Here is a 26680-nt window from a genome sequence, read left to right on the forward strand (position 1 = left end):
CCTTGCTGTCTCCTGAATAGCTCTATGCCTTGAGCAAGTTCATTTCGCCTTTGGGCTTTATTTTCCTCATCTGTGGCATGAAGAAAATAATCCCTGCATAGTTTTGAAGCTTGGGGAAAAGGTACTGATGGAGCAGAGCAGGTTTACCACGCACAGTAGACCTGCAGGAAGGGACAGTGGCAGTCCACCACCCCACTGCGTCTCCATGCCACTGAACCTCTGTCATGCCACCCTCCGTGGCTCCCACGTGGCACAGAAGCGTTCGAACAGCAGGATCTGAATTTTTTAGCATGCTATTTAGGCTGCATAGAACTTAAAACTTACAACAGAATGGTGAAAACGTAGGGTGGCAAAGGAAGATTATTTTGCAAGTAATTTTTAAACTTGCTTAATATAAATTCTTTAATATTCAGGGTTTTTTCTTTAATTTTTTATTTATTGAATCACCGTGAAAATGGTTACAAAGCTTTCGGGTTTAAGTCTCGGTCATACAATGATCAAACACTCATCCCTTCACCAGGGCACATTTTCTGTCACCAAGAACCCCAGTATACCCTCCATCACCGCCCCCCCTCCCCTGGCCTGTGTGGCAGATGATTTCCACTTTACTCTCTCTCTACTTTGATCACATTCAATATTTCAACAAAAGACCCACCACTATTATTTGGAATTTCCCCCCAACAGACCTGTCGAACAGGCAATCATTAGATAATTTGTTTTCTATTGCTGATTATGAAGAGCATATGATGTCATGTGACCACAATAGCAGCCGCACAGTTTTGGAATTCTGATATTTTAATAATTTGGTCTGGAGGGATTTCTGCCAAAATCCTCTGGGTTCCAAGATTCATTTGTGTGCCTCTGGGATCATGGCCGTTAAGGAGCTCAATAAGTAGCCAGAGGAGCCTTTTGTGGGCAGCACCTAAGGGTCTCGTCACGGCGGGGGAGAAGGAATATTCAAGTTTTTTTAATTTGAATTTTTTCTTACAGGTTTTTTCCCTTGGCAAAAGGTGGGGGTGGGGGTTAGAATTCTAGCTATTTTTTTATTTTCTCCTCATTCAGTTACATGAACTAATACTATAGCAATTATATTTCTGTATTCATATGTGTATATTATCTGGTATAATCCCTTCAGCTTTATGCATATACCTATTATTGATGTATGCATATCTCAATACATGCTCAGTGTAGGAGCATGCACACCTTAAAGAGAGCAAACCACTTATTGCTGTTTTCACTTGTATGTGCTAAAGGAATTTGAATCCTATCCTCTTTTCGTTGTTGTTGCTTTTTTTTTTTTTAAATCCATTTTCAAATAGTTTGTTTTTGACTTGGGGACCTTCATCGGTGGTGCTCTGGGGAAACTCCTGTCTCTACTCTCAGGATTCCCTCCTGAAGGTACTCAGGGAACCATTTGTGGTACCCGGAATTGAACTCCGGCCAGCCATGTGCAAGACAAGCACCTTTGCTGTCTCCCTGACACCCCAGGTCCCCTTACCGCTTGCAGGAGCTGTGTCTCCAGGTGCTCCTGAGTGTCATATGCTGCTGAGTGGATAGGAACCTTTCAGGGAAACCCTCATCTGCTGGCTGCACTGCTGTACCAACTTGAGGATTGCCCACTAACAGCCATCCACGCCCCTTTATAGCCAGGGCCACACGCTCAGAAGTTGAGGAGAAGGATGGTCTGAAAACTGGGTATCCCAGATGGCCACTTAGAAAAACTTAGGGTCCCCACTGTAGATGTGGAGTTTATTCAGGGGTTTCCTGCTAGAGGATCAGGTTTGCAGTTTGACTTTAGAAGATGCCAGGTGGGGCTGGAGCAATAGCACAGCGGGTAGGGTGTTTGCCTTGCACATGTCCGATTCGGGTTCAATTCCCAGCATCCCATTTGGTCTCCCAAGCACTGCCAGGAGTAAATACTGAGTGCATGAGCCAGGAGTAACCCCTGTGCATCGCTAGTGTGACCCAAAAAGAAAAAAAAAAAAGAAGATGCCAGGAATGTACCCCTATAGAGGGCTTTCCACTTTTTAATTCCAGTTCCAGAATTGTCCATCCCACTGGGAATGAGGAGGGGGCAGCAAGGCAGAAGTTCCCTTTAGGGGCTGGAGAGAGGTGGTCCAAAAGATAAGGCAGCTGCCTGTGTGTGGCCATGCACCTGGCCCTCCACTATATGCCTGAAACTCAGTAATAAACTTGAGTCCCACCAGGAGTATCTCGTGAGCACAGAGCCAGGAGAAATCCCTGAGCCTACCCGAGTACAACCCTACCCCTGTGCTTTAAATATTTTGCTTTATATTGAAAGAAGAAGTGGGTTTGACCATTGCTTCTACCTTTTCTCTACAACATTATGTTATATATATATAAGCTTATAGGAGGTTTTAATTAAATATGTATTAAAGTTTAAGAATTTCTTTTGGAGAACTTGAAGAAAAACGTTCTTGTTCTGGTTTTTTAATTAAATTCTGCATGGTACCTCGACAGGGTATCGGCGCCTAAGCATCTCAGAAAGGATTAGGAAAGGCTTGTTTTCTTTCAGCATTAGGGTGAATTAAGGGTATAATTGAGGTGTGAGTTGAAGACAGTTCAAACGCTTCTGTGTTTGTGCAGTTTCTGTGTTCATGTCTGTAATAAGATAGAGCTGCTTGTGTCAGCTATGAACGGCCTCATTGTGCTCCTGCTAGGCCCTCGCTGTCCATTAGCCCCTGAGCACGACCTGCTTGAGGTGACCCTGTGAAATGTCACTCCTGCTCCTCCTTCGCTAAGCTGGAGACACTGGTGGAGAGAGTTAACATTGGTGGTACAATTGGTGCTGGAACATTATATGCCTGAAACTCAACTCTAAATAATTTTGTAAACCACAGTGCCTTAGTAAACAACTTTTAAAAATAAAATAATACAAAGAAAACAGTTAAGAAACAACTTTTTGTGCGAGAGACGGGTTGAGGCTATGTAAAATTATTTTAAGTTTATCATCAACTTTGTTTTTTTTATTTTATCGTAATCACAATGTAGAGTTATGTTTTTCAAAATACACTGTAAGCTCATCGCTCAGGAATCATTTGTTTCACTACCGTCAGTCCAGCCATAGTAAGAAAAAAATTAAAACGCAATGGGGTATTTTGTTTTTGTTTTTGAGCCACAGCTGGCAATGCTGAGAGGTTATTTCTGGCTTTGTGCTCGAGAATCACTCCTGGTGGGGCACAGGGTGTCAGGAGGGTTCCTGGGGAAGAAACTTGTATTTGCCAGGTGCAGGGCAAGTACCTTAACCTTTGTTCTATCACTCCCACTGCAGAATGCTGTGTTTTTAACATGAAGCAAACTTGTCTTTCCATCTTATCTAAGAGTGGAAATTATATTGTGTTAGAGATAAAAAAAAATATTAAGCTGCAACTTTTGTACGTTTCAAATTAATTGCCTTTTAAACCTTTGGAGAAAAAGGCAGATTTGTAAACATTTATTACCTTGAATTGCTTTAACTTGATTTTCTTTTTCAGGATTTATTAACCAGACATAAAGTGTTGGTAGCAGACTTCTTGGAACAAAATTATGACACTGTAAGTAAAAGTCATTTAAAACTTGATTTCATTTTCTCTTTATCTGCCATCCCTCTCCCCTTAGACCTATGAGCACTTCTATTTGTGATCCAGAATGCAAATCAACCATCCGCAGTCATACACCAACTTTTTTTTAATTTTCTGGAAGCTAGGTCACCTGGAAACATTATGGGAAAGTGCAGATGGCAGGCAGCCAGGCTTTCTCCTTTTCCACATCTCCACTGTTCTCTAACGCCCCAGTTAACAGCACTCTCAAGAGTGCTGTGCTCAGACTCAGACTCTCTGATGACTTGGAGAGCACTTTACCCTTCCCGAAATACTCTCACTTAGCTGGTAGTTGTTTACTGACTAGTAAAATACCAAACTTTCCCCACTCCCCGCTTTAATAGTGAGCCCAACTCAGCCTTTTGAAGTCTGACTAAAATATTTCCCTCTTGGAAGTTTTCCGCAATCTCATGTCCCCCTTCCCAGCACTCTCTCTCCTCGCCTATCCTCCTTTCCCCACGTCTATCATCCCGTCTCTCCTCTCTGACATATCAGTGTTCAGTCAACAACCAGCTCATGCTGGCCTTGCACACAGTAAGTCCTCACCCACTGCTCTCTGAAGTTGAAACAAAGCTTGATGTGCAGATCACACGACCCTGACCAACATACACCAGCTATCTCCTCTCCACACACAGAACAGTTCTTTTTCCTGAGCAAACTTGTGAGAAAGCCACTCTAGCGGGTTCAGCTAGAGCTGTATGTGGCCCCTGACGGGACACTCCCTCAACTTTCTCCCAGAACCCTGTGGTTAAATAGAGCAAAGCAAGGGAGTGCTTTGCTTTGCTCTATTTGATGCTCTATTAGATGCATTGCTTTCTCTTTATTTTTTTTCTTGAGCTCTTTGAAAATGCCTTGTTTTTTTGTTTTTTTTTTATTGTAGTTTGCTTTTGAATGACCGCTAGTACATAACTTGCTGCACATTAGTAATATCTCTTCAAAATTCTCCCTCCCTCCCTTGCTCTCTCCTCTCCCCCTTCTGCTCTTAATTTGTGTCTGTTCTTCCTAACTGGCTCTTGAGCAAGGCTCCATAAATAGATTTCTTTAAAATGAATAACCTCATGAGTCCAGGACGGCTAGTACAGGGCTAGGTGCTTCCCGTGTACGCTGTTGACCTGGGTGAGATTCCTGGCACTGCCTGTGAGCCCCTAAGCACTGCCAGTGTGACCCAGGCCAGCACACCCCAACCCCAACTGAGTTATCTTAGAATTCAGCTTCCTAGATGAGTTAGTAGATGTTTCATTCAAAATGAGTTGTTGAGAGGAATTCTCTTTTCGTTCCATTTGATTTCCATTTGTAGAACTAAAACTCAAAATATTCTTGTATCACTTAAACTTGCTCTCCTGACTAGAGAAAGGGGGAAATGTCACCATTGTGGATCAACCTGGGGTTACACACAGAGGGAGCTGCCACACAGCGGCTTAACACAGCTTGGATTTCCCTCTGAAACAAGAGCAGAGCAAACCTACTGAGAGACCTCACTGCTGGCTGTGCCATTAATGTGTGTTTTCTTTTCATTAGATTTTTGAAGACTATGAGAAATTGCTTCAGTCTGAAAATTATGTGACTAAGAGACAATCTTTAAAGGTAATATACGTGGGGAGGGATACTGGGGACATTGGTGGTGGAAAATGTACACAGGTGGAGGGATGGGTGTTCAATTATTGTATGTCAGAAACTCAAAACATGGAATTTTTAATTGTAGTCCACGGTGATTCAACAAAAAAAGATTAATTAGAACTTAAAAAAATTAATTTTGAAACAGGTAATATCAAATTTCTTTTATAAGTATCAGTCAGTGGATAAGAAAACCGGGAGAAATGAAATCATGAAATTTGCTTGCACATGAATGGACATGGAGAATATCATACCAAATGAAATAAGTCAGAAGGAGAGGGACAGACATAGAATACTTGCACTCATTTGTGAGATATCACTATCACTATCACTATCATCCCATTGATCATCAATTTGCTCAAGCGGGTGCCAGTAACGTCCCCATTTGTCCCCGCCCTGAGATTTTAGCAGCCTCTCTTTACTCGTTCTTCCCATCGGTGTCACATTGGAGGCTGTTTCAGGGTAAGGGAAATGAGACCCATCATTTTTACTGTATTTGGCATATCAAATACGCCACGGAGAGCTGGGTAGGCTCTGCCGTGTGGGCAGGATGCTCTCGATACTTTGCCAGGTTCTCTGAGAGGGAGAACTAGGCTATAAGAGGTCTTCTGGGAGCTTTGTCTCCAAGAGGGAGAACTAGGCTATCGTGAGGAAGCTTCCAGGAGCTTGATTTTATAGTCTCTGGATGTTGGCTGTTGATTGGATTACACAGTGCCAGGGGCAGTTTCTGGGTGTGGCTGCCTAGCTGCTGGAAAATTGGGGATCTGGGTGGAAGAGCCCCAGTCCCGATCTGAGCAGGCTTGGAAATCTCAGCCCCAGTCCCGCTGGTTCCTCTGAGTTCCTCTACTGGTTCCTCATGCACGAGGCTTGTCCGAACATGTGAAGAGTGACCTTGAGCATGACTGTGGCTGGGTTCCTGGCTGGGTTCCGGAGGTCTTTGGCTGACGGGGCTCTGCTCTGGGAGGAAACGGAAACTCCCCGTACGGGCCATTTGTGAGATATAAAAAACATATTATGAGCGCAGAGCCAGGAGTGAGCCCTGAGTACCCTGGGTGTGGCTCAAACCCCTCTCCTTAAATAAGTTGTCTGACAGTCAGTTTTCTGATTGCAAAGTACCTGCTACTTGCTGCATTTTGTTAGGAATGCTTAGATTTTTAGTAACAATAAAAAATGGTATATAGATAAATTCCTTCCCATCTTGCAATTAGGCTTAACAATTTACTTTCTTTAGAAGCCAGACATTAAATTACTATCAAGAATTATTGCATTTCAAGAGAAACAGTAGAATTTGGTGGGGACTTGGGGGTGTGCTTATCAGTTTCATTAACATTCCAAGGTTTTAAAAAAAAATTAGGCCCTCAAAAGGCACATGAAAAAGTGCTCTACATCACTAATCATCAGAGAGATGCAGATCAAAACAACCACAAGATACCACCTCACACCACAGAGACTAGCGCACATCCAAAAGAACAAAAGCAACCGCTGTTGGAGAGGATGTGGCGTGAAAGGGACCCTTCTACACTGCTGGTGGGAATGCCGACTGGTTCAGCCCTTCTGGAAAACAATATGGACGATTCTCAAAAAATTAGAAATTGAGCTCCCATTTGACCCAGCAATACCACTGCTGGGAATATATCCCAGAGAGGCAAAAAAGTACAATCGAAACAACATCTGCACATGTATGTTCATCGCAGCACTGTTTACAATAGCCAGAATCTGGAAAAAACCCGAATGCCCTAGAATGGATGACTGGTTGAGGAAACTTTGGTACATCCATACAATGGAATACTATGCAGCTGTTAGAAAAAAGGAGGTCACAAATTTTTTATTTAAGTGGATCGGCATGAAAAGTTTCATGCTAAGTGAAATGAGTCAGAAAGAGAGAGACAGACATAGAAAGATTGCACTCATCTATGACATATAGAATAACAGAGTGGGAGACTAACATCCAAGAATTGTAGAAACAACTACCAGGAGGTTGACTCCATGGCTAGGAGGCTGGCCTCTCATTCTGGGGAAAGGGCAACTCAGAGAAGGGATCACCAACTATAATGTAGTCGAAGGCCATGTGGGAGAAGGGAGTTGCGGGCTGAATGAGGGCTAGAGACTGAGCACAGTGGCCACTCAACACCTTTATTGCAAACCACAATAGCTAATTAGAGGGAGAGAACAGAAGGGAATGCCCTGCCACAGTGACAGGGTGGGGTGGGGGGAGATGGGATTGGGGAGGATGGGAGGGATGCTGGGTTTACTGGTGGTGGAGTATGGGCACTGGTGAAGGGATGGGTTCCCGAACTTTGTATGGGGGAAGCATAAGCACAGATGTGTATAAATCCGTAACTGTACCCTCATGGTGATTCATTAATTAAAAATAAATAAATTTATTTAAAAAAAAAATTAGGCCCTGAGAATGGTGCAGTGGGTAGGGCGTTTGCCTTGCATGTAGCCCCCTGGGTTCAATTCCCAACACCCCATATAGTCCCCAAGCCTACCAGGAGTGATCCCTGAGGGCAGAGCCAGGAGTAAACCCTGATCACTGCCAAGTTTGGCCCAAAACCAAAGCAAAACAAAACAAATAGAGGGAATTTCTCCAAAATATTGGAGAAATGTCTGAAGCATTCTCTCCGTTAGAAAACAGGGTGGGGCAAACTGTGGGTGTGATGGGTGTTTAAATGAACTGGATCATGCTAATAATATTTTATACAAAAGCATCTTGATGTACACTTCTAAAAAATACTGTTTTGTTCCTTTTTCCTGGGTGAGGCCAGAAGATTGAGGTGCACTGGGATACCCCAAAGGAAAGAATTGGAGTGACTCGGGCTGCCAAGGGCTTGAAGGCCTCTCTAGGGAGTTTTATTTTCTCCCTAAATCCATAGGAATCCAGGGCGGGTTTTGTGTTAACGCCTTGACTCTATGGTAGAGTTAGGAACATGATCTTCAGGAAATCTGTCTGATTTACTTGCAGGATAGAGTGCATGGTAGACTGGAGGGAAGATTTCTTGGCTTTGTGAATTTTACTGTGAAGTTTCCATTTTAATGCAGGGGCAATAAAATGGAATGAAGAGTGTTTGCTACTGAAACAGAATTGGTAATTCTTGGGTAGGGATTTGATGTGAGGAGAAAAATGGAGCTAAGAAAGATGTGCAGCCTTCTGGCCCTGGACCTGGCAGACTAGGATGTTACTAACGGAGACGAGAAAGGGAACTGGCTTAGGCACTCTGGATGTAAGGGACCAGCCAAGGGTTCGACCAGGGCTGCTCAGAGGCAGTTAAAATATGGGGGTAGAGTTTAGGGAAGAGTTGAGACTGGAAATGCAGATTTGGATGATGCCTTCTCCACGTTATAGTTGAAGCTGGGCTTAGGTGATACTTTTGAAAGTGGAGATACTGATGGGAGACTCCAGTATAAAGCATGGACATTGCCTGCCTTTCTAGTGCAAAAGGGAGTCATAAGGAACAAGAATGCAATGGCCTGAAATCGAGAGCAGAGAGTTTCCAGGTGCAACAGAGACATTAGGGAAGATGAGTCCGTCTTGGCGGCTGGTCGCTGCGGCTTGAGAGGGGACACAGTGGCGGGCACGGGGTAGTGCTCCTGCTCTCAGTGGTGCTCCCCGAGGATGCTCCACTTCTCGGACTTGGATCTTTGTGTTTTGCTTTTAAATACCCTTCTTTCTTCAGGCTACTATATTTTTTGAAATGTCACAGATGTGGGTGACATCTATATTTATATCTCCTATCTTCACTCTGGGAAGTCCAGGATGAAGGTGCCAGCAGCAACAAAGCTCCCCGGGGGGCCGATGGGGACAGTGGTCACAGTCATGCGCAGACAGCCTCCACGTGGGCAGACATCAGCACTCAGCCTGGGTCCTGCAGCAGTGCTGCTTTGGGGGAAATATTCATTTTGCAGCTGAAAAACTTCTGCTTTAGTGCTTTATAAGACTTTTTTTTTCTAAATGTAGGTCAGGTTTTATAAGAAATATAATAAATAAAGAAGCTATTTTTTTTTCCTAGTAAGCAACTTAAGCACATTTATTCAATAAGGGATGTGTAGCTGTGATTAGTTTTGTGGTCTTTGTTGTTTTCTGGTGCTGGGGGTCAATAACTGTTGCAGGAAGGCTGGGGGGGGCACACTTGTGCTGGAGATCACCCCTGGCTGTGATGGAGGTAATGCTCAAGACCACACACTTTGTAAGACATGTCTTACGCAACTGAGCCCCGTGCCCTAATCTCCTCTTATCCTACTTCAATGCACAAGAAAGCCATTTCCCCCTAAGAAAGGGAATCAAGAAAATGAAAGGAGCAAAAATAAATTCATTTTCTGGCTAGCTCTTTATGAGAGCTATAGAGACACTTTTTGAAACTTCAATAGGGACTGGCCTTAAAAATGAAAAATGAAAACAAAAACATGAAAAAATGCTCTACATTGTTAATCATCAGGGAGATGCAAATCAAAACAACAATGAGATATCATCTCACACCACAGGGACTGGCACACATCAAAAAGAAGAAGAAGAACCAGTGCTGGTGTGGATGTGGGGAGAAAGGGACTCTCATTCATTGTTGGTGGGAATGCCAACTGGTCCAGTCTTTCTGGAAAACAATATGGACTTTCCTTAAAAAACTAGAAATTGAGCTTCCATATGACCCTGCAATACCACTTCTGGGAATATATCCTGAGGCTGAAAAAAAAGCACAGTACAAATAACATCTGCACCTGTATGTTCATTGCAGCACTGTTCACAATAGCCAGAATCTGGAAACAACAGACAACTGGCTAAAGAAACTTTGGTACATCTACACAGTGGAATACTATGCAGCTGTTAGGAAAGATGAAGTCATGAAATTTGCTTATAAATGGATGGTCATGGAGAGTATCATGCTAAGTGCAGTGAGTCAGAAAGAGAGGGACAGACATAGAATGACTGCACTCATTTGTGGAATATAAGATAGCATAATATGAGACTAACACTCATAATATGAGACAGTAGAGACAGGGCCAGGAAGATTGCTCCATGGTTGGAAGCCTGCCTTATGAGCTGGGGGAGAAGGCAGCTGGGATAGAGAAGGGATCACTAAGTCAATGATGGTTGAAGGGATCCCTCGGGATGGGAGATGTGTGCTGAAAGTAGGTAGAACCAAACGTGTTGGCCTCTCATTATTTGTATTGCAAACCATAATGTTCATAAGTAGAGAGAGAGTAAAAGGGAAACTGTATGTCATAAAGGTGGGGGGGGCATGATGGGGGGCAGGGATACTGGGGACATTGATGGTGGAGAATGTACACTGGTGGAGGGATGGATGTCCGATCATTGTATGACTGAAACTCAAACATGAAAGCTTTATGTTGTTCACAGTGATTCAACTTTTTTTAAAAAAAATTTGATAAATAAAAAAAGAAAGGAAGAAAGAAAGAAGGGGGACTGGCCTTAAAACTGACAATTCTTAGAAATGCTTTCAGTTCTGTCTTTCAGCAGAAAGAGGTGAAAGATTAAAATAATTTCATGAGGGGCCGTGGAGGTGGCCCCCAAAGCTGGCATCATACTCTGGAGTTGGGAACCCAGGGTTTAATCCCAGGCACTGCAGACTCCCCCGAGCATGGAGCAGCCCCTGAGTGCCACTGGGCTTGGCTCCCAAATCCAAAGAAGCCCCCTTAGCTACTTCTTTCCATGCTAGTGCCGCAAAGTGCTCTGAAAGGCCGCATACAAGTAGCCTTTATCACCCCCTGTACAAAACTAAACACGCCGATGGGCGTGTGCACTCGCAGGCTCTCCGAGCGGCTCTGTCTCACCACCCACGTTCGGTGCTCTGGAACTGCTGTGTGTGGCTGTTGGTCAAGGTCAAAGGCAGGTGGCAGAAGGAAGAAGGCCAAACTGGTTGCTCGATCAGTTTATTTCATTCTCTCTCTCTGCTTGTCTCCCGACTTTGGATCTCTCCCTGGATCTGGCCCCCGGATCTGGCTCCCTCTTACAGCCTAGTTAAATCCCCCCACCCCCCCCCCCCCCGCATGAGGGGGTTGGGGCTTACACATAGGTGTGGTCACCATCAATAGGAGTAAAGTTCTTTCCCTTCAGGGGATGCTGCTTTTAGGACAGATTCTCCTTTAGCAGGACCATCCACCCAAGGGCAGAGTCCCATGAGTGTGTTTCTCCTCTCCTCATAATATCATAAGCATTCATAATATTAATCATTTTATATGGACACAATAAGAAATTCATTAAGCTTATAGAATTGCTCTCCTGGGGCCATCTCGATCTCAGACTACAGTGCTCAGGCCAGATTAGTCTTTCCTATCCCTAGCAGGGTACTACTCATCGTTACTTTTGGATCATGACAGCATTTGTCCATGATCAAGCTCTTAACTTATAGTTAAGAAATAAGCACTTTGGCCAGGCCCATCTCGATGCCAGGGTAGCATATAACTCACCGCTTGCCTTGGGTCCGTCCTGTCCCTTGTCAGGACCCTGCTTTTGGGGTGATAGGAACTGAGGGCAACTGAGGCTTAAGTCAAGAAAGCAGATGCCTGGGAGGGAATAATATTCAAGGCCAGTTAAATCCCAAGTTGCAAAAGCATAATATTGTCTTCTTGTGTCTATACAAAAAGGACATTGCTTTAAAGTAAATTATTCAAAAGACATAAGGAGAGGAGAAAGGCAGTATCAACTCATAATATAAGTTCAATGTCCTAGAAAGGTCTGACTTTACAAATTAACAGAGTCAGATTTGGGGGAAAGCTGATTAACTGTTTGGGGGAAGAGATCATAGAGAAGTAGTTAAAGATAAACAAAGAAATGGGAGTGACTCAGGAGCACCTTAATGGGTGTGACCGGGATGAACCTACTCCTTGTGGCGGGGGGGGGGGGGGGGGGGGGAAGGACAAAGCAATGTCATCCTACAACCCCTGTTCACATTTCTGAGAGAGGTGAGATGCATTTTGTCCAGGATGACTCCCAGGCACAGTGTAACGCGGCCGTCTGTTTCTGTGCAGCTGCTAGGGGAACTGATCCTGGACCGCCACAACTTTGCCATCATGACCAAGTATATCAGCAAACCGGAGAACCTCAAGCTGATGATGAACCTCCTTCGAGACAAGAGTCCCAACATTCAATTTGAAGCCTTCCACGTCTTCAAGGTAAAGCCCAAGTGGCGGAGACAGTGTCATTGGGTTTCTGCTGTCCGGTTTCAAGGGCAAATTCCCTGAGTTTTTACTCTCCTCCAAACTTGAGAAAATTAAGACACACAGGCATTTTGTTTTGCATGACTTAGATGAAATTTTAGAGTCCATTTAATGAATGCCCTTTTGTTGTAGGTTTGCAAACTACTCCCTATCTCTAAATATTTTCACTGAGAAAACAGACGGATGCCATTTCCCAAGTGGCTAAAACAGTCCGAGACGGAGCCTGGACCTGACTCCAAGTGTTGGGATTTGCAGACCTTGTTTTCTGCCCATCTCTCTCTCTAAACATTGAAGGAAGTCCTGAAGGAATGTTTCGGTACTCACGCCCGCTCCTCTCTTAGAGGGGAGAATGAGAGAAGGGCAAGGGTGTCACATGACCTGCCAGCCACTCCTGCTAAGTCTCGGCCAACCAAGTCAATGGGACTTCGATGGTGCTGGGAACGTCGGCCGCCCCTCAGTCCCCAGGGGACTCCATACACCTGGTGGCACTTGGGGAGCCTCTCAGGCTACACCCAGAGATGCTTGATGCTTCAGGTTGGGGGAGTCATGTCAGGGATTGAACCAGGGATCCACCCAGGTGCAAGGCAAGAACCTAACCTCTGTCCTAGTCTCAGGCCCAGGCGATGCCGACCTTAAAAGCACTTATTTAAGTTTGGAAACACTATGTATGGATTTCTGTGTGTACAATTATAGTATAAAAATCTGCCTGGAGATAATTGATACCAGATTGAGAAGATATACTGAGAAGAAGGAGAGGCAAGAAAATGATGCCATGTTGTGTCCTACTGTCTTGAATTAGACCTGCGGGGTTCCATTGTGTTCAAAATTGGAAAGGCACATCTAGGGAGATGTTCGATTTTGATAGAGCTGAGAGAGGGAACAGGAAGTGTGGTCGGACCCCTGCACTGATCTTTTAGAATTGCCCGCTAAGGAATGAACAGAATGGAACCAAAGTATTCTTCTAGGTGTAAGAAATGGCTCCACAGTGTGGGCACACTCCACGCCTTCTGCAGGGAGAAATTACAGATGCGTGTCACAGCCTGGGCTCTCCCAGTGTCACATACCCCCCATACATTGGACGTATTTTCATCCCAAAAGAAGATGCAGTGGATGGCAAAATGAAGTTGTCTCCTGCATTCTCTGGGAGGGGCAGAATTTATCTGTCGAGTTGGACAGAGGAGGCGCTTTTAAAAATAGCCGCCCACTTGTTTGCTTGCCTGGGTGTGGGCAGCTGCCCCCTTTGCCCGGCTCCCCTCTTCCTCTGCGGGATGAACTAAGTGCTTGGCTTGCAACAATGTCTTATTATTTGGAAAAAGTGACTGCCAAGTTCCAGAGTTGTATTTGGTGTTTTCAAATGGTTGTCCCCCCGAAGCCAATTTCAGACAGTACAGAAAGTGTGGAACACATAATTAAAAATGTCTTTGCTGCATAGTCAGGGCTCATTTTCATTAGTGCATTTATAAGCTCCAAAGATTCCAGTGAGGGGCCTCCGTGTATTCCCACAGTGGGCCAGCGGCTGCTGGAGGGGCGGCACTGTCCGGCAGAGGGACCGCTGGCTGTTCGGCTCATTTTCCAGCAATGACAGGGGACACCATCTGGATCTGTTTCCTCACTGTCTAGATGAAAGGGTTAAAGGGCTGGAGTCCAGTGTCATTGCTAAGTCCAGGAGGCCGTTGATGACTCACTGTCTCCGAACTCAGCTCTCCCAGATGGATGCTCGAGTGCATGCAGAAAGTTACCCCGAACTGACTGCCCTTTCCCTTGCCTCGTAACATCTTTCCTAGCAGAGGACGATGTTGGGGTGAGGGGTGGCCTGTGTTTTGAGGCTCACTTCTCACCACTGGACTTGGGCATGACCGCTGCCCACAGTGGTGTCCCGAGTGTGTTACTATCACTTGGACCCAGCCATTGACTGCAGCGACCGTTTCCATGGGAACAAGAAGCTCGGCTTTACACACTTCACCTGGAAATGTGCGTGGGACAAGTAAAATCCTGTGGATGGTTTCTCTGTGAGTTACTGAATAGAAAGAGAAACGCATATTAAGTTGTGACTTGCTAACCTTGGAGACTCTGGGTCCTTAAGGACCATTTTCCAGTAGGCTGACTTAGTCCTGATGGACCGTGTCTGCGTCTCCTGGAGGAAGGGACTGAGACCAAATGAACTTAGGGATCAGCTGTGAGCTGGTTTTCTAATTGCCATCCCAGGAATTTTAGCAGTGAAAAAGTGTTTGTCAACTGGCAATGTGATGCAACTACTTTAAATTAGTGAAGAAAGTTAAACTTTATGTATATTTACTTGATCTCATTGTGCTCATTTTGTTATTTACTTTTCTTTTGATTCTTTGGGGGCACACACAGAGTTGCTCCAAGCAGTGCTCTAGGGAGCACCCAGGCCTCCTGTATGGAGCATGCAGCCTCCAGGCCTGAGCTCTCTCTAGCCCTGCACCAGTTCTCTCTCTTTAACAAAGTAGTAGAGGGGGAAAATGAAAAGCTGTAATTCAGACTCTTCTTTACTTGTTGAGATCGTGCATAACTCATGCCTCAGAGAAATCACCTTGTTGCTGAATATTTTAATTAGAAATATTTTGAGAGTGGGGTGAAGAGATAGCTCAGGAGTTAAGGCGCTTTCCTTAGAGGCAGCTGACTAAGGTTTGAATCCCTGGCCCCAACACATGGCCCCCTAAACACCAGCAGTAGTCCCTGAGCACAGAGGCCGGAGTAAGCCCTGAGCAGGACCAAGTATGACAGCCGCCCAGAAAGGGAGAACAGGGGGAATTCAGTAGTATATGAGGAAAAGTTGAGGTTTTTTTTTTTAAATTTTTTTATTAGTAAATCGCTGTGAGGTACAGTTACAAACTTGAGAACTTTCATGTTTGCATTTTAGTCACACAGTGATTGTTTACATCCCTACACCAGTGCCCATTAATTGTTGTCTTTACATATGATTTTGGAATACATAATTTCTGCAATAATATGCAGTTTGAGACTTGAATTCTAAAATGCCAAGGCAATGATAATGATAGTTGTTTCTGCTATTGTGGCACTGACTGTACCTTAGATGGTGATGCGCTTCATGGAAGAAGCTTTGTGTTACAGATAACGGAGGGGCTGTTACAAACCACTGTGGACAAAACGCAAGCTTGATTTTGTGTAAATAGGTGCTCAGGAAGAAAATGCTGGAAATGTAACACCAGATATTCACACTGTTCATTCTGGATGGAATAATTAAGTGATTTTCTTTTTAAATTTCTTCTTGGGGTCTTGCATCCCTCTGTAGGGCTGGTCTTCCCCAGGGATCGCTTCCCTTGGAGGGTAACAGTGATGGCAGTGGAAAGGAGGATTTCAGGAGATTCTTGCTTCTTTGTTTTGGTTTGGGGTCACACCTGGTGGTGCTCTGGGGTCACCTGGTGCCGGGGATTTGAACCAGGACCACAGCTGTTGTGGTCACATACAAGGCAAGTATCTCAGCTCCTGTACTGTCCTTCCAGCCACAAGGAAATTCTAGAGTTTTAGAACATCTCGGACCTCTGCCTGCTCTTCGCTCTCTTCCGTGTCCTTCCTGCACAGGCGGCAGAGCCCTCTCAGATGCTGTGTGAGCTCATTGGTGCTCAGACACCACGAGCTAGTGCAGTCAAGAATCAGGTCTTTTTTTTGGAGGGGAGCGGGGGTGTTGGTTTGGGGGTTACTTCTAGCTCTGCACCCAGTGCGTGGGGGACCATATGGGATGCCAGGGAATCCAGCCCAGTTTGGCCCGGCACAAAGCAAATACCCTACCCACTGTACTATTGCCCCAGCCCCAAGAATCATGTCCTTTCTTAAACAGGAAAAAAGTTACTCTGAGCAGTACAAGAAAGTAACTAAAAATTATCTAAATGTCATATTGCTCACTCATATTTATTTGCAATGGGGATGCTTGGGAATAAAAAAGCCTTGTCTTATACTTGCAGGGATTTTGCTTGGATTTGGACAGGGTTTTGCTTTGACTTATGCGCTTCCATGTAGCTCTACCAAGAGCCCCCGTCCATATACAAAGCTTTCCAGCCTTGCACTAGACTAGCTTTCTGGAAGTGGTCTTCAAAATACAATTGAATGAATCAGATGGAAGAATATGCTTTATTTTGTTTCTTAATGTTCTAAGCTGAAAATATTTGAGCTGTGGTCATGGTATTTGCCTGTTGCTAATGTGTTCCTGAAAACAGGATAAATCACGTTTCGGAAACATTTTATGTCAATTAAGGAGGTGCAGCCAATTGCAGTGCATTTTTAAAAAGAGAGATCAGGTATTTTATTTATTTAATGTGTTTGTGGATGGTTCGAAAACACCTTTTTTTTTTTTTGCTTTGTTTTGCTTTTGTGAAGCTGTAGGTTGAACCCAAATCATCACAAATGTGAACCATATACTCTGCTGCTGAACCATCTCCCTGCCAAGAGGCACAGCTGGCAGAACCAAGAAACTGTCTATACTGGAATGAATATTCAAAAGTTGTGGTTCCACATACAAGCCTACATCCATTCTGTGACTCAGCGGTACTATCCTGGGAATGGGAGACAGTTTAGAGCACTGAGCACGAGCCCTGAATGCAGGAAGCCCAGGGTCCAGCCCTGGCACCACTTAGTCCCCTGAGCTCTGCTGGGAGTGACCCCCAGCACAGAGGTGTCAGTGCCCCTGACTGTTTGCCAAGTGTGACCCCCCAAAAAAACAAAAATGAAAATAGGAAGAAGCATATTCCTTATCATTCTTTTGTCGGTTGGGAAATGTCCCACCTACACTGAGGGAATCATACACTGATTTGTTCCTTGCCTTTTAATCACAGCTACCTTTAGAGGCATCAGAATTTAGGTGCCATTAAAAATTTTTAAATAAGGAAGATCTCAACATTTGAAAACAAGGCTAAGGTTTTTCAAGGCTTGACCAGTGTTTGGGCTCCTCCTCCTCCTGTCTTTCCTCCTCTTCCTCCCCCTCCTTCTCCCTCTCCTCCCCCCTCTTCCTCCTTCTCCCTCTCCTCCCCCCTCTTCCTCCTCTTCCTCCTCCTCCCCCTCCTCCCCCTTTTCCTCCTCCTCCTGTTTCCTCTTCCTTCTCCTCTTCCTCCTCCTCCCCCTCCTCCCCCTTTTCCTCCTCCTCCTGTTTCCTCTTCCTTCTCCTCTTTCTCCTCCTCCTCCTCCTTCTCCTCTTTTTCCCCTCCTCTTCTTCTTTTTTAAAAATCCCTGTTGTGAATTATTTTTGGAGGAACCACAAAATTCCAGGCAATTTCCAGCTAATAGTTGACAGCAGCTCTTCTCTTCCTCTCCTCCCCCTTCTCCTCCTTCTCCCCCCACCCCTCACACACACACATACACACAAACACCTGTCTGTGTTTAGGGCTTACTCCCAGCTCTAGAATCACTCCTGGGGCTCAGGGGACCATATTGCCATGCCGGGAGTCAAAACAGGGCCAAAGCATTCAAGGCAAGAGCCTTAACCCCTGTACTATCTGCCCATCCCTATCTTCTTTTTTTAAAATTAATATAGGAGTACTACTATTTATTCAGCGATTGATTAAGGTGATTGAATTGGGCATGAACTCCACATTACTTGTATTTTATTTTTTTAGTTGAATATCCATGAGATAGACTATTACAAAGCTGTTCATAATTGGGTTTTAGTCATACAATGATCCAGCACCCATCCCTCAACCAGTGTACATTTCCCACAACCAGTGTCCCCTGTTTCCCTCCCACCCCCAGCCTCCCTCTATGGAAGACTCTTTCCTTCTTGTTTTCTCTCTCCTTTTCCTTTTGTGCTTTATGGTTTGCAATATAGGTGCTAAGAGATCATGGTGTTTGTTCAGGGTATTTGATATTTTTATCGGGATGGTAAGGCTGGAGTGGCTTTTCAATTGGATGACAGCTTTGGGGTGTGGATGTGACTACCGAGGCTTCTGGAACTACAGGAAGGTGGGGGGAGGCAGCCCATCCCCACCCCGAGAAAGCCTGGAGATTTCAGTCACAAAACCCGCATACCAGACTGTCTTGGTGAGGTCCATCCTGAGTGGAGTCAGGCCAGGGCATGACAGCAATTTGGGATTGTGGGGTCAAGCAGTTGCCAGGGACTCTGCTTGGATGGACCTCTGGCCAACGTGCCCCCTCTGATTTACCCCAGTCTGTTCAGTCATGCGTGGGTTCGTAACTGCGGCTTTTTATCTCTTTTGAGTTGTATTTATGGGTTTATGAAATAAGGCCAAAAAATGGGTTTGTATAGCTGAGCCAAAGATGGTTTGTGGGTGCAGCTCCCACATACTTAACTTTTGGCCATTTAATTTTTTAGTAAACTTGGCCGAAGTTGTTGGGGTCCGGCCAAAGGCAACAGCAGCAGTTTTGAGGTATCGGGAAGCCTGAAGGCACCATCAGGCTGCCGATGCACTCTCCCCGCAGGTACAGATTGACCTGCTGGTGGCACCATAACATCCCCTCCACCATCTTCTTTGGATAAATGTCTCTCCAAGTCTTCTCTCCCTCTTTAAAATGAGATTTTGTTGTTGTTGGTGGTGGTGGTATTGAGTTGTAATAATTTCCATGTATTCCAAATACTAGAAACTAATATTATTTGCAAATAATTTCTCTCATCTTGAAGATGTGTTGTCAGATACCTTTTCTGCATCCACTGAAATGATCGTGGTTTTCTTATTATATTAATGTGGTGTCACAGTTTTCTAGAACAGACAACGCAAAGTTGTCTTTAAACAGCAGCAAGTTATTTTCTTACAGTTCTGGAGATTAGAATTTCAGAGTCAGCGTGTTGGCAGCTCGGTTACTCCTCAGAGACTCTGTCTCTCTCCTGGCTTCTGTGGATGCCGGCCGCTCTCAGCATTTCTGGACCTACAGGTGTCATCTTTGTTTTCATCTGCATGTGGGATTTCCTGCATCTTACAGAGATAAAAGTCCCAGGATTGGGGCACACCTGAGCAAGGATGACCTCACCTAAATTGAATTTCCACTGTGTTTCCAAATATGGCCACACTCATAAGTGCCAAAGGTTAGGATGTGAACATTAATCTTTTGAAGGGAAACTGCTCGATCTACCTAGTACACATTATACTAAACCACCCTTGTATTTATTTCTGGAATATATCCTCCTTGGTCATAGGTTTTGTTTTTGTTTTTGTTTTTTTGTTTTGTTTTGTTTTTGCTTTTTGGGTCACACCCAGCGATGCCTAGGGGTTACTCCTATATGCCTATATGCCCAGGGGAATCATATAGGCTGGTGGGGATTGAACCTGGGTCGGCCACATGCAAGGCAAACCCCCTACCTGCTGTACTATCGCTCCAGACCCAGCATATAATCTTTTTTTAGTATGATATGAACTTGGTTTGCTTTTATTTTGTTGAGGATTTTTGCACCTTTATTTATAAGGGATATTGGTCTGTAGTTTTTTTGTGACAGTTGGTCTGGGTTTGGTATGCTGGTATGGCTGTTCTAGAGTGAGTTTGGAAATGTTTGCATTTTATCCTTTGGAAGACTTTTCAAAGATTTGTTATTATCTTCTTTTTAAAAACAGATTGTAGAATGTGGGCCAGAGAGCAGTAAAGGCATTTGCCTCATTGTGACTGGTCTGGTCCCCTGGGCTCTGCATCCTCAGACATGGCCACTGAGCGGAGTCAGGTATCAGCTAAAATGCATGCGTTGCATCCAGCCCACACACACGGAGGCGCAGTCCGGACAACACATAATTTCCGAGCACCACCAGGAGTGACTTCTTAACACTCTGAGCAAGCAGGGAGTAGCCCCTGAGCAATGCAGGCTGGGTTTCAAAACAAAAATATATAATTTGTTAGTAAAGTCTTGAGATTTTTATCACTGCACTGCACTGCACTGTCCTCCCGTTGTTCGTCGATTTGCTCGAGCGGGCACCAGTAAAGTCTCCATTGTGAGACTTGTTGTTACTGTTTTTGGCATATCGAATACCTCGGGTAGCTTGCCAGGCTCTGCCATGGGGGCGGGATACTCTCGGTAGCTTGCCGGGCTCTCCGGGAGGGGCGGAGAAATCGAACCCGGGTCAGCTGCGTGCAAGGCAAATGCCCTACCCGCTGCGCTATCGCTCCAGCCTGAGATTTTATCATGAGTTTTTTTATCCTAACCTCATTAAAAATTCACCTTATTCAGTTACCTTATTAAAAATTTAAATTAACCCAAGAAAGCTACGGCAAGCATAGTGGCTCAAAAACATATCAGACAGCAGGAGGAGCCGTACATCCCGTCCGACACCCACTGCTGCCTGATTCAGCCTGGGCATGTGCGCCTCTCGCCCGCCCCTGCCCAGGCTCTCCCCACCACCTGCACCTTTGTGGCCTGGGGAGCCGCTCCCTCTCCCTGGACCTGCTGGCCCCACCAGCGCCCGGGTAGAGGGTGTGCGCGCTGCCGGAGGTTTGGGGCAGAGCGCTAGTGGGCAAGGGCTGGTGCCGAAGTGCTCGTCCCCTCGGGAGTCAGGAGCCCAGACCGTAAACCATGGAGCTGCAGGCACTTGAAACCATTCCTTATGGTTGGTCATGCTGTCATCTTTTTAAATTTGTGCTGATAAAACATGGTGATTCACAAAGCTACTCACAGTGCAGTTGTATCAGACCTACAGTGTTCCAGCTCCAGTCCCACCACCCGTGTGACCGTCCTTCCACCAATGTCTCCATTTTCCCTCCCCACACCCTTGCCTACCCCCTTAACAGGCACAAAACAAATTTATTTCATATTGCTTGCTCCAAGAAAACAGGAATGGCAAATACAAGTATCAGAAGATAAATCAATGAAGGCCAATTTGTGGTGATTGATTGCTTTATGATTTAACCTATGTAAATAAAGACATTAAAATCACTTCACACAACATAATATACTGCCTAATTTCACTTACATAGGTAAGTTTTCAATTCTGGTGTCTAAAATGTATTTTATTAACTTTTATTTTGTGCCCGTGTCTTGTTCTGGTAACAACCCTATCTTTCCCATCTTTAATAAAACTATTTTTTTAATTCTCAATATATTCTAGAGTTTCCATGAAATAGGTAAATCCTACAACTGTAAACTTTAGGAAGATAATTAAGATAATACTGAAGATAATTAAGAAAATTTATTCTTTTGGATGTGTGCCAGTCTCTGTGGTATGAAATGATATCTCATTGTTGTTTTAATCTGCATCTCCCTGATAATTAGTGACATAGAGCATTTTCTCATGTGCCTCTGAGCCATTCGGATTTCTTCATTGAGAGATTTCTGTTCATTTCCATGCCCCATTTTTTGGTGGGGTTGGAAGTTTTCTTCTTGTAGAGGTCAACCAGTGCCTTGTATATCCTTGATATCAACCCCTTATCAGATAGGTATTGGGTGAATATCCTTTCCCATTCTTTGTATTTTGGTCACTGTTTCTTTCTTCTTTTTTTTTTTTTTCTTTTTGGGTCACACCTGGTGATGCACGGGGGATACTCCTGGCTTTGCACTCAAGAATTACTTCTGGTGCTGCTCAGGGGACCATATGGAATTCTGGGAATCGAACCCGGGTCTGCCGCATGCAAGGCAAATGCCCTAGGGTCACTGATTCTTTTGAGGTGCAGAAGCTTCTTAGTTTAAGGTAGTCCCATTTGTTTATCTCTGTTTTCACTTGCTTGGCCAGTGGCGTGGCGTCTTTGAAAATACCTTTAGCTTCAGTGTCGTGGAGGGTTTTGCCAACCTTGTCTTCCATACCTTATGGATTCTGGTCTGATGTTGAGATCTTTAGTCCACTTTGACCTGACTTTTGTACATGGTGTTAGGTTTAGATCTGAGCCCATTTTTGCATGTAGCTGTCCAGTTATGCCAGCACCATTTGTTGAAGAGGCTTTCCTTGCTCTAGTTCACATTTTTTGCTCCCGTATCCAAGATTAGATGATCATATATTTGAGGGTATGTGTCAGGATATTCGACTCTATTCCATTGGTCTGTGGCTCTGCCTTTGTTCCAGTACCATGCTGTTTTAATTATTACCGCTTTGTAGTAGACATTGAAGTTGGGGAAGGTTGCTTTAGCTATTCTTTTTCCCAAGAGTTGCTTTAGCTATTCGCGGAGGCTTATTGTTCCATATGAATTGCAGGAGTATTCGCTCCATTTATTTGAAGAATGTCATGGGTATCCTTATAGGGATCACACTGAATGTGTACAGTACTTTGGGGAATATTGCCACTTTGACAATGTTAATTCTCCCAATCCATGAGCAGGGGATCTCTTTCCATTTCCTCGTGTCCTCTATTATTTCTTGAAGTAGCATTTTGTAGTTTTCTTTGTAGCCAAAATCTGGAAAAAACCAGAGTGCCCAAAAACAGTTGACTGGTTAAAGAAAATTGGTACATCTACACAATGGAATACTATGCAGGTGTTAGAAAAAGATGAAGTCATGAAATTTGTATATAAGTGGATCAACATGGAAAGTATCATGTTAAGTGAAATGAATCAGAAAGAGAGGGACAGACATAGAAAGATCACACTCATCTGTGGAATATAAAATAACAGAGTGGGAGACTAACACCCAAGAGTAGTAGAGATAAGGACCAGGAGGTCTGCCCCACAGCTTGGAAACTGGCCTCAAACGCTGGGGGAAAAGGCAGCTCAGATAGAGAAGGGCACACCAAGTAGAGCATGTTGGGAGGACCCATTCAGGTTGGAAGATTCGAACTGAAAGTCGACTATAGACCGAACATGAAGGCCACTCAATACCTCTATTGCAAACTACAACAGCCAACAGGAGAGAGAACAAAAGGGAATACCCTGTTGCAGTGACAGGGTGGGGTGGTAGGGGATGGGGTGAGGGTAGTGAGAGGGATACTGGGATCATTGATGGAGGTGAACGGGCACTGGTGAAGGGATGGGTAAACGATCACTGTATGAGTGAAAAGCAAACACAAAAGTTCATAAGTTTGTAACTGTACATCACAGTGATTCTCTAATTAAAAAAAAATTTTTTTAAAGAAAATTTAAAGGCAAAAATCTGAATAGGCCTATAAAAGTACAAGGTGTTTTATCCTAAGAAAGGGAATATTGAATAGTTAAACATAGAACATTCAATATAAATGAGATGTCATTTGATTATTGAAAATTTATAAAATTCCTCTTGCTGTCATCTTATGTGTAACATCTCACTAGGAATGTATCCATTGAGAAATAGTTTACCCGCTGGTATTATCATGTTGAGTTTTGGTTTCTGTTATAATTGCCAGTGCTGTCCTTGGCAGTGTAGCTGAGTTTTCAATCTGGGACTATGGTGTCAGTATGGACCTTTATGAGACTAGACTGCTGAATGGGAAGCAATGGGAGCTGGGCCCTGGGCAGTTGGAGCAAAATCTGTACTTTAGATCCCCGAAGGAAAGGTGCCAGGGAAGGTGATAAGAACTTTTTACCACTGTCATTCTGTACTTTGAGTCAGGTGAATATGTTAAATATTAAATACATTAGCTCTTAGATTGTCGTTAATATATCATAATATAGTAATATATCACTCATAACTAAATGTTTATTTTTAAAGTGTTTTATAATCTCTCATTCTAAGTATATATATAAAGTACATTCATGGGACCTGAAAGATAGGACAGAAGGCAGGTTTACCTTGCATGTGGCTGACATAGGTTTGATCCCTGGCACCACATGTCACCCCGCCAAGCCTTACCAGTAGTTGATCCCTGAGTGCAGATCCAGGAGTAAGCTCTGAGCACAGCGGAATGTGGCTCCCAAATCAAGTGAATGTATTAAAACATTTAAGTCTGTTTCTATATTATAGTTTGTGTGTGGAAAATGGATACTGAGGAATTGCTGATTTTTCTCAGTAAGGACGATAGCCTTGGGCTTTGTGGTTATTAGTAACAAAAGTGACACAAGTGAGACACTGACCACATGTTGTCCCCGGCTGGCCAGTGCGCCTCATCCCATGTACTTGTTTCTTTATGTTTCAGGTGTTCGTGGCCAGTCCTCACAAGACACAGCCCATTGTGGAGATCCTGCTGAAGAACCAGCCCAAGCTCATTGAGTTTCTGAGCAGCTTCCAGAAGGAGAGGACAGACGATGAGCAGTTCACCGACGAGAAGAACTACTTGATCAAGCAGATTCGAGACTTGAAGAAAACAGCCCCGTGAAGACCTCGCCTCGTTTCTTGCAACACTCACTGTCTCATTTGTTGTTTGTACAAAAAAGTGTCATTTCAAAAAAGTGATCATTTGGGGGAAGGCTTAGGAGGTGCCTATATTTTGCTCAATTCATTGTTCGTGGTAGATGAAATATAAAAACGTTTGAATGAAAACAAATTAACCTAGAATAATATATTCATTTTAATCAAGTCTGTGATGATTTATGTGAAATCAGAACAATTGTGTTAGACGTTGATGAAAGAAGTTGTAACCCTGTGCTGGCAGGAGGCGGCAGGGCTGTGGGCTCATATAGCTGCGTTCTCAGGCCAGGTGGAAGTGTCACTGGGCCCCTGAGAGGAAGCAGACCTCAGAGAACTGCCTGGGGGATTGGTACAAAATTGCTTGCACGTTTGCACTTAGAGAAATTTATTTAAGGCTCTTGCTTCCAGTCATAGTCTTGTGTCCTGCCCATCTCTTTGTGCTGTAGCTGATTTCCTAGGAAATCAATGCCCACCTCCTTGCTCAGCCTTCCTTTTTGATCTCTTTCCCAGTTTAGTACAGTGGATCTTTTCAGCCTTACTCATGTGCACCACCACCACCCCCCCCCCCCACACACACACACACACCCCACTTCATTCTGCAGTCAGGTTATCCTGGAACCGACTAAGTAGGATGAATGAACAACAAAAGTCAGAGGTGGCCCCTGGGAGATGGCTGAATTTCACACTTCATACTTCATCGTCGGGGTACAGTTTTTGTGGGGAAAGCGTGATCTAGAATGGGAATCTTTACTCTGGGAGCACAGCATGCAGAAAAACAGGGGTCCAAAAGGTGGTGCAGGTGTTTAGACCATTTTAATAAATAAGGGCGCATCAGAAGGGCCAATGATGATAAAAAGTTCTCGAATAAGCTTTTGGGGATGGTTTCGTTTTGTTTTCAGTTTATTTTCAAACTAGTGGCCACTCCAGTTTTCCACTAAGAGTCTTCAGGAAACAAATAGAAAAATCTACCAATTTTAGTCCCCAATATTCTCCAGAATGATTAAGGAGTTCATTTGAGTTCCTTAAAAAAAAAAGACAAATAATAAATAAAAGCAACAAGAATAAATGTCTGAAATAATATTGAAAACAAACATGTTCAGACATCATGTGTTAAATAGGATTCTAAAGTTAGATTTACAGGGCCTAAAAGGGTCATTTTCCCCACCATTCCTCTTCCACATTATGATTTGCTGCATTCCATAGGCGCCCTCCGTCCTCGTCACATTATTGGGTGCTGTGTTCCCAGCCGCTCTCCCTGGAAGCCCTCTGGGACCTCAGTGGGCTGTGGCCTGACGGGTCACTGGTTTCACTCTCCTTGGCTTGCCGCAGGCCCTGTGCGCTTGACCTCGTCCCCCGCCTTAGAACAACTTTGGCCCTGCCAGTGCAGCAACCATCAACCTTCAACCTTTGTTCTTCAGCCACTGTAGTCAGATTATTTTATTACATTCCCTAACATTCTGTCTCTTAAAATTGACCTTTCTGCTTTCCCTACCTTGCTTAGCGAGAGAATAGGAAATATATTTTTTAAAAAAGAAGGTACAATGACCACTGAAAATTTTTCTCAGTACTCTTCAAGGATACTGAGTGTTATCCCATGAGCAAGCAAAGGCCCTGCACAATTCTTTGATTATAAACTGGCATCTGCTTTCCCAGTGACTTGGCCTGGTTGTCCTTTATTCTCATTTCATACCTGTCAGCCAGAAAGCTGAGCCTGAGAGCAGAGAAGGAAGTAGCCAAGGTTTTGTTGTGATACAGATTTGTAAAGCATTCACGTGAAAAGGATGGGCAAGAAGCTCACTGTCCAAATATGTTTGCACAAAATTCGCTGTAAATATTGTGAGTTGAATTTTTAAAAGGTCCTATTTAATAAGCTATTTCAAAAGCACACATTTAAATAAAGATGGACTAAATAAAAGCGTGCCACATACTCGATGGTTGATTTCATTCTCAGCATGTCCCTTATCTGCGTTCTTGTTCCTGCACCAAACAGGGCACTGGCCTGGCTAGTGGGGAGAGGAATGTGGTTGGGGGTTCCCAGCCCCAATCCCTTTGCTGCCTGCATGCTCCAAGCACTGCCTGCCAGCCACGAAGCTCCACTGTGTGACGCTCCGTCACCCCAGCTGCAGGCACTCCCATTTGAGA

General features: G+C 44.3%; 1 protein-coding gene across 4 annotated transcripts in view; it reads left to right on the top strand.

Moving 5' to 3' along the window:
* Window positions 1-26465, top strand: part of CAB39L (calcium binding protein 39 like) — a 124683-nt gene extending 98218 nt beyond the window's left edge. For all 4 annotated transcript variants that reach the window (XM_055124174.1, XM_055124172.1, XM_055124173.1 and 1 more), the window contains 4 exons: window positions 3495-3554; window positions 5118-5183; window positions 12198-12341; window positions 24327-26465. In XM_055124174.1, the coding sequence (XP_054980149.1) occupies window positions 3495-3554; window positions 5118-5183; window positions 12198-12341; window positions 24327-24506 (450 nt within the window). In that variant the 3' untranslated portion in view covers window positions 24507-26465. The remainder of the gene's footprint in view (window positions 1-3494; window positions 3555-5117; window positions 5184-12197; window positions 12342-24326) is intronic.
* Window positions 26466-26680: the final 215 nt, after the last annotated feature.

Source organism: Sorex araneus, chromosome 1, assembly GCF_027595985.1.
Source record: "Sorex araneus isolate mSorAra2 chromosome 1, mSorAra2.pri, whole genome shotgun sequence".
NCBI lineage: Eukaryota > Metazoa > Chordata > Mammalia > Eulipotyphla > Soricidae > Sorex > Sorex araneus.